The 12,367-nt window shown below is 44.7% G+C and overlaps 1 protein-coding gene across 2 annotated transcripts; it reads left to right on the top strand.

Annotated features, from left to right (window-relative positions):
* The first annotated feature begins 2,883 nt into the window (after positions 1–2,883).
* Cmtr2 (cap methyltransferase 2) lies at positions 2,884–10,147 on the top strand. Of its 2 annotated transcripts, XM_021228939.2 has the most exons (3): positions 2,894–2,986; positions 5,090–5,246; positions 6,580–10,147. In XM_021228939.2, the coding sequence occupies exon 3, from the start codon at positions 6,600–6,602 to the stop codon at positions 8,901–8,903; it is 2,304 nt and encodes a 767-aa protein (XP_021084598.1). In that variant the 5' UTR covers positions 2,894–2,986; positions 5,090–5,246; positions 6,580–6,599; the 3' UTR covers positions 8,904–10,147. The 2 variants fall into 2 exon arrangements, with proteins under 2 accessions (XP_005073093.1, XP_021084598.1); XM_005073036.4 differs by lacking the exon at positions 5,090–5,246 and having other exon boundaries at positions 2,884–2,986.
* The last annotated feature ends 2,220 nt before the right edge of the window (positions 10,148–12,367 follow it).

The raw sequence follows: 12,367 nt of genomic DNA, 5'->3' as shown, positions 1-12,367 counted from the left end.
AAAGAGGATGAGGGTGACCTGCTGGATGACCCTGTTCCTTCACACCTCCATCATTTATCCAAGAATAATGAAAATATATGCTTACAACAACATACCAGAATGTTCACAACAGGTTCATTCATAATGTCGACAATCCAGAAACTAAACAGATACCCTTAAGTAGGGGAATTGATAAAGTCAACTCACAATATGACAAACCACTTTGCAATACAAATACAAGCAACATAAGACAACATAGTTGGGTACATTTTAAGTATTAAATTGAACAGGAAAAGATTGAGAGCAAAAAGTCAAACTGTAATGACTGAACATATGTGAAATTCTAGAACAGGCAGAACTAAAGTATGGTGACAGAAAATAAACACACCAACAGCTTCTTCTTGAGGGAAGATGAGGAAGGAACTGGAGGGAACTTTTCTAGACTATTCAGTAGACATTTGCCTGCTCCACAAGAAGAAATTCAAGCCTGGCACTGTAAACAGGGTCAAAACCCATAACCAGCAAAGCGGTGGGCTCTAAGAGGAACCCATTGATGTTGTCTTTCTTGGTTGGAAAGGCTTCTTATTGCAGGGGGTGCTGGTTAACGTGGACTCTTTACTGCTCAAAGTTCCAAGAAGTGACTGTGAGCACTCAGCCATAGTTGGGACATCTGTGTCAACACAGGCTCCCCAAGGCTCAGGGAACACTGCAGAAGAGGGGATAAAAAGATTCTAAGAGCTGAAGCATGGGGAGCAGGACTGTGAAACGCTGTCCTCCAGACAGGACATGGCTGTGACACTTAGGAACTCATGGCAGCTGTGTCTATCAGCACAAGGCCTGTACACGATCAAGCCAGTTAAAACTTCCAGCATGGGGGGGGTAGGGATGGGACTCCCCAGGCCCCCTGCCTAGCTGAGGAACTGCTGGAGAAAGGAGAGTCGCTGTTCTTTGGGAATGTAGCCACTGGTCGGTTGCATGTGCACCGGTGGATGGTCCATGCCCGTGCTCACATGGTCACCATTAACTGGACTCAGTGGGTTAAAACATTAAATACTTGTAAGAGGAGACTATGAAGCTGGGAGATGTGATGGAGGATCCTGTGTAGGGAAAAGGGGCCAGCCAAAGAAACACACCCTGAGCAGAGCCAAAGAAACACACTTTGGCCCTGCAACCAGAACCAAAGAAATGCACCCTGACCCTGAAACCAGTGCCAAAGAAACACACTTTGTCCCTGGAATCAGAGCCATTGAAAGAAATGCACCCTGGCCCTAAAATTGGAGCCAAGAGGCTAAAAAGGACCAGAGAAAGAAACACACTTTGGCCCTGAAACCAGAGCCAAATCTGACTCTGTGCAGAAAACTAGCTAATCCCTGAGCAGGAGATTAAAATTTGACCAATCCCCACCCTGGAACCCCGCCCCACCCCAGAAGCCCTATATAAACTCCATGTCTGTTCAGCTTGTGGCTGTTCATGCTGCCCGGCCGTCTTCTGCCACTATGGCAAACAGCAGTCACTCTCCTGGATTCTTCGCTCCCAATAAACCTCTTGGATGAGCTTTGGGTGAGACCTTCTTTTGCAGAGACAGAACGAGCAGGGCCGGGGAAACCTTCCCCTGGCCGAGTGGAGTCGTTTACACTCTGTTCTCCACTCTCCCGGGTGCAGAGCTGAACTGTAGCAACTTCGCCAGGGAAACCGTCTCCTGCCGGAACAAAACTGCTACACTGGGAAAACATCCCCAGCTGGAAAACCCTCTCTTGCTGGAGCAGAGCCAATACATTGGGAAGCCTTTCCCTCACTGAAGCAAGGCTGTGAGCTGCTATGCTTACTGTGACCTGTGGTATTCCTTGGTTCCCGAGTGCCAAAATACCTTTCTATACAAGCTGTAACACTCAGTATTCTGTGACCCCCCCCCATTTGTCAAAATGATTACATCCTGGGAAGAATTGGGTATAAGGGGTGGGTATGATAAAGATACATTGTATACATGCATAAAATTTTCAAAAAATTCAAAATTATCATTGCCATTTTATTAAAAAAATTGAAGAGCTGAAGAGCATTCATAACTAAAAATTTCACCACATCGCAAAAAATAGAAATAAAAAGAAAAACTTGTTCCCATTGTTATGAAAGTGCTGAATAAGGCCTGGGGAGATGGCTCAATTGGTAGTGTTTGCCCTGTAAGCAGGGAGACCTGCGTTCCACCCCTAAGTACACACCCTTCCCATCCCTGCTTCAGTTTTAAAAAAAAATTCCCGCATGGTGGCCTGTATATGTAGTTTCACGGTTGGGTTGGTGGAGACAGGTGGATACCTGGGACTGGCTGGATAGTCTAGCCTAACTGCGCAGTCCCAGGACTGTGAGGGTTCCCCCTCTGGTATCTTGGCTGGTCTAGAACTCTCTATGTAGACCAAGGTGGCCTCGAACTCAGAGATCTACTCGCTTCTGGCTCGTGATAGCTGGTATTAACGGCTTGAGCCTCCATACCAGGTGGTTTGTTTCTTTTTTATTGAGTTATCAATATGTAAACACATTATTTAAGTGATGGTGCTGACTCGCCGTTTCGTTCGTTTTGGCTTTGAGCTCCAATTTTAATGCAATCTCTACTAGGAACCAGCATGTGCCCATAGCACCGGATAAACCTCAAAGTTCCAAAGCCCAGTGGCAAAGAAGGAAGAGTTGCTGAGCACCAGAGCTTAGCTCCTCAAGAGTTGCCTTCCTGAGTGACACCACCTTGCTGGAGAGCGCCTGCGCAGTGCGGCTGTCAGGTCCTGCAGCAGGTGGGGGCCTGGGGGAGCCTCTGGCTCCAGTTGCGCGTGCGCGGGCCGGGGCAGCGTTCCTGGCACGCCCTCTCCCTTGTCCGTGACCCGGGCTGTTGGCTGACGTAGAGGAGGCACCGCCCCCGGAAGCTGTTCCCGGGAGCGGAAGTGGGTGATGGCTTGGAGGAGTGGGGACCGCGCGTGAAGCGTGGCTGCGGCGGACCGCGCGGCTCTGGTGGGCGTGAGCTGAGGTAATGCGGACCCGGCTTCTCTGTGAGTGACAGTCGGCGGTGGTTCGCTGCGGACCAGGCGCGGGGCTGCTCGAGCCGGGGTCTGGGAAGCCCCTCCCACTAGAGCAAGTGAGCTAGTGGCTGCCCCGGGTCCAGGGCGAGCCCCGGACACGCCCCAGTGTTGGTACTTCCAAGCCAGAGTTGGCGGGAACACTGATAGCAGTGTCTGGTGCTCATTTAGAGCTAACAGATGTCGAGAAATGAACACCTTTGGTGTTGGGCTCACGAATCTTACAAGCACGTTCTTTGTGGCTTTGGAGAGGATGCCACTTCTTTACGGAACTTGCATCTGTAAGTGATACTGATCACCTACAGAATTATGATGACACTAGTGCCACTCCATGACGTGCTTAGTGAAAGGCACCGACGGTCACATACTTTGAAATCTACATGTGCACTTTGGAAACGACGTGCTTTTAATTAAATCATTTTTTAAAGTCGTGCATTGAAGTGCTGGGTTCTGTTCAGAGCTGTGTCTTTTGGGCTAACTGTAATATTCGTTCAGTTTATGTAGCTAATCCGTGTGTGCTTTACGGTCCACTAGCCACTGTTGGAACCTTTTGGGGGTGACATGTAAGTAAGCAAAATAAAGATAGCTGTCCACAGAGCTTACATTCTAGTCTGGGGAAGACAGATCACAAGCAGAAAATATGGTATGAATTAGTGACAAATTAGAACGCCATGGAAGAAAGCAAGGAACATTGGGAGCCCAAGATGCAATTTAAAAATAAGTGTGTTAAGAGAGGCTTCACAGAGCAAATTGCCTTTGAGCAAATAGTAGGAGGAGCTGAGGGAATTATCTGTATAGATGCTTGGGGAATAAAGCCCAGATAGAGATTGCCTTAGTATTGGGCAAAGTGTTTCAGTGTGGAATGTGCCGAGGTCTTCGGTGAGCAGCAGGGAAGGCTTGTGTGACTGGAGTATAATGAGCAAGGGGGAAGTAAGTTTTAGAACCGACTGACAGTCGAGTACAGCCAGGAACAGTGGAGTGTTTGAATCCCTTTAGTTGTTTGCAAATGAAGATAATTACCTACTTAATTTCAGTAAGATTTCACAGCTTAACCACAGCCACTAATTAGTATGTGAAGGTAATGACTGAAAGACTTTTTTCAAAATAGAATATATTCGAGATCTAAATGTAGCTGTAGTTCCCACTAAGCACAGCATGAATCAAGACAGATGAGCTTACTGTAACAAAATTTTATTTGCTCTTACTAAGGGTGTTTGTGCAGGCAGAATTCCCGTTTTAGTCTATTTTTGGATTCTAAAGAGGTTCTCAATCTGTGGGTCAGGGCACACATCAGATATCCTCCTTATCAGATATTTACATTATGACTCATAATAGTAGCAGAATTCCAGTTATGAAGTAGCAACAGGATAATTTTGTGGCTGGGGATCAGCTATATTAAAGGGTCACAGCAGTAGGAAAGTTGAGAACCACTGTAAACTTTTCTAGGTGCAGTTTCTAGCGGTTGTATGATGTTGGTGAATGTTTGTGACTGTTGATCCTACTTAACATGTGACTTGTAATAGTTGTGGCAAACAAGATGACTGAAAAGATGCCCCGTCACTCTAAGGAGCTTACAGACTGGTAGACCAAATGAGCAGGGGATGAAATACAGGATGGAAGGGGGCTGGAAGGTTTGCTGGAAGGACAGGACTGAGGAAACCGGACTGGGTTTCATGAAGTCACATGTGTAGTCATAGCTCATCGTTGTTTCTCATGTTAGACTTCTTTTAGATTCATTTTGCTTAGCATGCAAAGAAATGGGCCTGACTCATAATTTTCATCCTCAAATGTTTGTCAGTTTTTTCTGTCTAACACATTTTGAGATAAAAGAAAATATTTATGGACTGCAAGTGCATCAGATGAGCTGAAGCACCTGCTCGACTCACTGACAAGTGACCTGGTAGCACTCAATGCTCTGTTTGCTGCATTTTAAGAGCTTTTCCAGTAGTGTCGTTAAGATTAAGGCACACATCTTTCTCTTAGCCTTGTCCTCTCCACAACGCAGGTGTTTCTGGTTCCCTGGATTTTTTGTTAGGTTTTTTCTTTTTTTTTAGCATGTATTTATTATGTATATATGTGAAAACATGGAGATCAGACGACAACTCGCAGGAGTCCATTCTTTCTTCACCATGTGGGTTTGCAGATTGAACTTGGGGAGTCAGAAGCTCGGAAGTCTTCTCTACCCGCTGAGTCATCTCATCACCCTGCCAGGTAGCATTGCAATCCAGAATATAGAATGGCTGCGGTTAAATCTAGTACACATTTTTCTTTCATTTTAAAATTCTGGTTTTGACATCTGTTACGTTTTGGTGAAAGAAGAAATAATCAGATTTTACAGTGTAGGTAAAGGGCTGTCTGACAAAGCATATGAGAGGCAGGATTCTGAAAGATATACCAGGAAAATATTAGCATCAGCAGGAAGGCCACCCAGTACAACTTAGTTTACAAACAGTATAATGAATGCATTGGTTAGCTTTACATTGCTATGTAAAACACCCGGGATAAACAATTTCCTAGGAAAAAGGGTTTGTTTTGACTCACAGTTTCAGAAGTTTCAGTTGGTTCTGTGGTGAGGCAGGACATAGTGGAGAGTGCATGGAGGTAAAGGGCTGTTCACCTCGTGGCAGCCAGGAAGCAAAGAGGAAGGAGCCAGGGTTCATTAACCTAGCTTCCTTCCCTTAGCTCCACCTCTCAGTATTCCCCACCTCCAAGTAGCAACATGCACTGGGAACCAAACCCTTCACACCAGGGTCTTTGGGCAACATTTCAGATCCAAACTATAACTAGGAATGGTAGTTGATGGCTTACGTTGATGATTGGTACCACCAAGGCGCCACTCTCAGGGAAATGTGTACAGAAGTGTGCAAAGCAACCCTTGTGGGTGGGCAAGTTACTGACAGCAGAGAGGCTTGGCCAGGCCAGGCTTGGGTGCAAGAGTCACCCTCCTGGAAGTAAAAGTGCTAAAAGGCCGCAGTGTGTTAGAGCTTGCTTTGAGGTCATGTTTGAGGATGAAGCTGAAATGTGTGCATATGTTTAGAGCCACATGTGTGGTGTCTAAGCTGAGGACAGAGCTTTGGAGAGGAGCCGGGTGAGTTTCTATGGCAAGAGCTGCCGCTCACTGCTAAATAGTCTCTGTTGTGAGCCACCTCTAAAAAGAGAGGAAGGAAGGAAGGGAGGGTAGAGGGAGGGAGGGAGGGAGGGAGGGAGGGAGGGAGGGAGGGAGGGAGGGAGGGAGGGAGGGAGGGAGAAGGAAGAAAGGAAGGAAGGCAGACAGAAAGACAGACCAGTTTTTTTTTTTAATAAGAAAAACATTTGAATCCCAGAATAAAAGTGAATTTTCCAGGACAGTGGTTAAACTGGAAGGAGAAGAGCAGGATTGCTGGTTGTCTAGGCCTTTTCCCTTTACTTCACATTGCTTTGCTTTATAGCTGCTGACATCAGCCTTCACATTGTACTGGGCTTGTTGAACTGTGATCAGATTTACTCTGATGCTGTTTCACTCACTATAACGTTGAGTCGTGTAACTTTTGTTTTCTCTTCCCAGATCTTAACTTGGTTTGAAAAATGAGTAAGTGCAGAAAGCTACCAGTTCAGCAGTCAGCAAGTTCTGAGACTTTCAGCCCAGATGTTGTCGCTGACGTGTTTGAGCTATTTTCCAAGAACTTTTCATACTGTAAGCCACTTAATAATGAGTGGCAGTTACCAGCTCCCTCTGAGGTTTTCACCTGTGACCATGCAGAGTTCAGTGCCTTTCTTGACCTGAAGAGCTCCCTAAATGAAGTGAAAAGCCTCCTGAGCGATAAGAAACTGGATGAGTGGCACCAGCACACTGCTTTCACCAACAAGGCAGGAAAGATCATTTCCCATGTGAAAAAGACTGTGAACGCAGAGCTTTGCACTCAAGCCTGGTGCAAATTCCAGGAGATTTTGTGCAGTTTTCCACTTATTCCTCAGGAAGCTTTTCAGAATGGAACACTGAACTCTCTGCACCTCTGTGAAGCTCCAGGAGCTTTCATATCTAGTCTCAACCATTACTTAAAATCCCACCAGTTCCCCTGCGAGTGGAGTTGGGTAGCTAATACCCTGAATCCATACCATGAAGCAAATGACAATCTTAGGATGATCATGGACGACCGGCTGATCGCAAACACCTTGCACTGTTGGTACTTTGGCCCAGATAATACTGGTGATATCATGACCTTGAAATACCTGACTGGACTCGAGGACTTCCTCAGCAGCATGCCTGCTGTCCACTTGGTCACTGCTGATGGGAGTTTTGACTGCCAAGGAAACCCAGGCGAACAGGAGGCTTTAGTCTCTTCTCTGCATTACTGTGAGGTTGTCACTGCTCTTACAACTCTTGGAAATGGTGGCTCTTTTGTTCTAAAGATGTTTACGTTGTTTGAGCATTGTTCTATAAACCTCATGTACCTGCTAAATTGTTCCTTTGACCAAGTTCATGTTTTCAAACCTGCCACTAGCAAGGCAGGGAACTCAGAAGTTTATGTGGTGTGTCTCCGCTATAAAGGAAGAGAGGCTGTCCGCCCTTTGCTATCTAGGATGGTGTTGAATTTTGGAACTGAGATGACCAGGAAAGCGCTCTTTCCCCATCACGTGATCCCCAAATCTTTTCTTGAGCAACATGAAGAGTGCTGTACATTCTTTCATAGATACCAGTTAGAGACAATTTCTGAGAACATTCGTCTGTTTGAGCACATGGGAAAGGGGGAGCAAGAGAAATTGAATAGTGTAAGGGATTGTGCTGTACAATATTTTATGCAAAAATTTCAACTGAAGCCTCTTTCTAGAAATCACTGGCTCGTTAAGAAATCCAAAATTGGTTGTAGTACAAACACAAAATGGTTTGGACAGAGGAACAATTATTTTAAAACCTATAATGAACGGAAGATTCTAGAAACCCTTTCATGGAAGGATAAAGTAGCCAAAGGATACTTCAATAGTTGGGCGGAGGAGCATGCTGTGTACCATCCTGGACAGAATTCCCTCTTAGAAGGGACTACTTGCAATCTTGAGTGCCACTTATGGCACATTTTAGAAGGAAAGAAACTGCCGAAGGTCAAGTGCTCTCCTTTCTGTGATGGTGAAATTTTAAAGACTCTTAATGAAGCCGTTGAAAAGTCCTTAGGGCAAACTTTGAGTTTGGATTCCAAGTTGAGGCCCAAGCAGCAGTACTACTGTTGTCCCATTTTTTCAGAAGAATTGATATTATCCGAGTTGTTTGGCCTTACCAAGTGCCTTCAGGGTGAGCAGGTTGTAGAACCCAGCAACCCAATAAAGTGCCTGCTTGTGGGTTCACCGACTATCTGTGATTTCAAAATGCACACGTCGCTGGAAGTCCATCTGCTGGAATCCATTGAACTCATAACCTTCAGCTGTTCACTGCTTCACGATGGTGACCCAGCATACCAGCATTTGTTTTTGGATTGCCTTCTCCACTCGCTGAAGCAACTTCAGACAGGAGATGTAATGATTTTGCCTGTACTTTCTTGCTTAACAAGATTCATGGCTGGCTTGATTTTTGTTCTCCACAGCTGTTTTAGATTTGTCACATTTTCTTGTCCCACATCCTCTGAGCCCCTCAGGACCTGTGCAGTACTGCTATGCATTGGTTATCAGAACCTTCCAAATCCAGTTCTCCAGTATCTGCAGAATGTTAATGAGGTGTTGAGCACTTTGCTCCATTCTAACTCAACCCAGCAGGTTTTGCAGTTTGTGCCAATGGAGGTGCTCCTTCAAGGGACACTGCTTGACTTTTTGTGGGACTTGAATGCTGCCATTGCCAAAAGGCATTTGCATTTGATTATTCAAAGAGAGAGAGACAAAGTCATCAGCAGCCTTGAGTTATAAAATTGAACATGTCCCTTTTGAGATTCAGTTTTGTGATTTAGTTTTTGCTTTCATTTCACCTGCCCTCTATTTATTTAATACCTTTCATTTTGGAGAAATGCCAAGTTTTGAATCAAAGGACTTCAATTATGGAAAGTCTTAGCTTGTTCTGATCTGAAGGATATATGTACTCACAGGCACAGAGTTCTTATGGTAGGAAGCATGCACTGGTGGTATTCAGCCTCTAATCATGTGACATCAGTGTATGCTTCGGGTGTCAACACACCTTCTGTAGTAGAGTTGGTCCCATTTATCTGTTGAAGATTTGCACTTGTGTGCCTTTATTCAGACTTTTTCCCCCAAACAGTTTCTCTCATAGGCTAACGCTGTTAATGATAGGTAGAAGTCATTCAGAAAAGGAGGTGAGTGGCTTCATCTCCTTGGCACCACTATTTACTTGGGAACACTTGACTGACATGTCATTATGGATTTCAGGGATCTTTCTGCCAGATTTCTTGGTATGTGCCATTCATTGCCTTAGATCAGTGATTGGAGTGAAACTAGTGTGCTCTTGAGTGACTATTTCACTAGCTGTAACTGTCCAACTAATAAGACAACTTTAAGCCAAAGGTCATTGTACAGTGGAAAATTATGTCTGATATTTTATCATGAAAAGTGTGTTTCAGCAGTGTTGGCATTTTATTTGTTTTTTGAGACAGGGTTTCTCTGTGTGGCTTTGGAGCCTGCCCTCGAACTCTATAGATCAGGCTGGCCTTGAACTCAGAGATCCGCCTGCCTTTGTCTCCTGAGTGCTGGGATAAAGGTGTGCACCACCACCCTGCCAGTCTTAGCATTTTTAATGTCCAGTAAGCATTGAATTTTAGATGATTGAGGTTTAAGATTTTGTGTATAGTTGTGTCTTGTGGGTTATGTAGGAGTGTGGTGATCATGGTGACTACTGAGGGAAAGTAACACTTTCACAATGACAACTTAACAACTTTTTAATCTTTATTAAGTTTTTAGTATGAAAACGGCACTTTACTAAGATTATCCATGAAATGGTTATTTTATCAATTATATTTGATTTCTTTGAGTTATATATTTTAATAATATAATGAGCTTATCTGGCAACCTGTTAATTGATTCTTTGCTACTTTCAAGTTCTGTGAGGTAGGTAATTACATCTTATGTGAATTTTTAGGTTTTTTTTTAATTAAAAATGGAAGTACTCTAATGTATTTGGCTAATAAATTTTTTATGCTCTTTGCTGTTTTTGAGTTCCATTATAATTCACAAAGTCTTAAACAGACATTTTGTGTTCATTCTATTAAAAGATAAGGAAAGTTAAAAATATAAGTTGGAAACTTCTAAGGAAGGTTTGACTGGAAGTTAATGTTTCGTTTCCTTTCATTTGTATTCATGAAGATTTACTCCTTCACTATTGTATTTATGGGAGATCATCAGGAGGGAATTGTTCACTTAGGGCTGGGGTAGAGGGGAACATGGCCTGCCAGCGGAAGATTGTTTTTTCTGAAGAACCCTCAGTTCCTGCTAGTGGCTTGATGAGAGTAGTTCTGGTCAATCGCAGTCAAATAGCAAAGCGGTTACCAGGAGAGAAACTACTCTTGGGAACTGTTTTGCTGCCTTGTTAGTAATAATGGGGTTTATTTTTACTTATTTAAACCACTTAATTAGGGTGTAGTTAAAAGTTTAAGTTTAGGTAGGGATAGTAAAACTTGCTTTTTTTTCTCTTTAAATTAGAAACATGCATGCTTCAAATGTCAATCCCAGCTCCCCCTTCTCCCTCCCAGTCCCCCCCCCCAGTTCCCACATCTTTTCCCAGGGAGTGTGAGGCCCTCCTTGGGGGATCTCCAGAGTCTGTCATTTCATCCAGGGCAGGACCTAGGCCCTTCCCCATGTGTCCAGGCTGAGAGAACATCCCTCCATGTGGAATGGGTTCCCAAAGTTCATTTGTATGCCATGGTGAACACTAATCTACTACCCAAGGCCCCAGAGATTTATGTGGCCTCCTCGCTGACACTACATTCATGGAGTCTGGATCAGTGCCCTGTTGGCCTCTTAGCCATCAGTCTGGGGTTCAAGAGCTCCCCCTTGTCCAGTCAGCTGCCTTCGTGGGTTTCACCAGCACTGTCTTGACCCCTTTGCTCATCACTCCTCCATCTCTGTCACTGGGTTCCAGAAGTTCAGTTCAGTGTTTAGCTGTGGGTATCTGTCTCTGCTTCCATCAGTCCCTGGATGAAGGTTCTAGGATGTCATATAAGGTAGTCATCAACCTTATCATCAGGTAGGGGCTATTAATGTAGTCTCTCCACTATTTCCAGTTACACAATGGACCGGAAAAAAAAATGGAATCTTGAAATTTGTAGGCAAATGGACTGCACTAGAAGAAACCATCCGGAGTGAGGTAACCCAGTCACAAAAAGACAAACAAACATGGTGTGTACTCACTCATATATGGATTTTAGACATGGATCAGGGGAGTGTCAGCCTACAATCCCAGGGCCAGTGAGTCTGGGAAGCAGGGAGGTTCCCAAGAGATATGCATTATACCCCAGAGAAGTGGAATGAGGCAAGATCTCCTGAGCAGATTGGGAACATGGGGGGAGAAGAGAGGGAACCAGGAAAAAGAGTGGGGGATAAGAGGAGGGTAGAAGAAGACATGGGGGAGCAGGAAGGTTGAGTTGGGTAAGAATAGAGGAGACCAGAATGAGAGATACCATAATAGTTGGAGTCATAGCTTTGAGGAGAGAGCTGACACCAGTGAGATTCCAGAGATCTACAAGGATAACACCAACTGGAAAACTTGCTTTTATATTAGGTGTGTGTGTTTGTGTGTTAGTGTTAGTATGTGCATGTTTGTACGGGTGCCTATGAGGGCCAGGAGGCCAGAAGAATGTGTTGCTTCTCCTGAAGCTGCAGTTACAGGTGGTGTGAGCCACCTGATGTGAGCGCTGGGAACCCAACTCCACTCCTGCAAGAACAGCAAGTGCTCTTAACTTCTGAGTCCCTAAAACTTGCTTTTAAGGCCTTCAAATTGCATATTTAAAAATAATAATCAGCATTAGAATACAGAACATTTGAATGTGTTAAAATAGTCTCATAATTTTTAGTATGGTGTGTGTGTGTGGAGGGGCGGGGGGGAGGAGGGGTATTGAAGGAGAATGTCTCCCATAGGCTCTAACAGTACTTCATTCCCAGATAGTGGTGCTGTTTGGGGAGATCTAGGAGATGTGACCTTGCTAGAGAAAGGTGGTCACTGGGGGGTGGGCTTTTAGGTTTGCTCTCTGCTCCTGCTTGCTATAGATGTGAGCTCTCAGCTTGAGGCTCCAACCACCTTGCTTGCCTGCTCTCCAGCTTCCCTGCTGTGATGGCGCTGGACTCTTAACCTTCTGGAACTGTAAACTCAAATAAACCCCTGACAATCATCTTTCAATTTGGGGGGGTTGGGTGGGGAAGACTGAGGA

This window comes from Mesocricetus auratus, unplaced genomic scaffold, assembly GCF_017639785.1.
Source record: "Mesocricetus auratus isolate SY011 unplaced genomic scaffold, BCM_Maur_2.0 Super-Scaffold_6723, whole genome shotgun sequence".
NCBI classification, from domain to species: Eukaryota; Metazoa; Chordata; class Mammalia; order Rodentia; family Cricetidae; genus Mesocricetus; species Mesocricetus auratus.
Note: the sequence above shows the minus strand (reverse complement) of the source record. Positions and strands in the feature narration are given on the sequence as shown.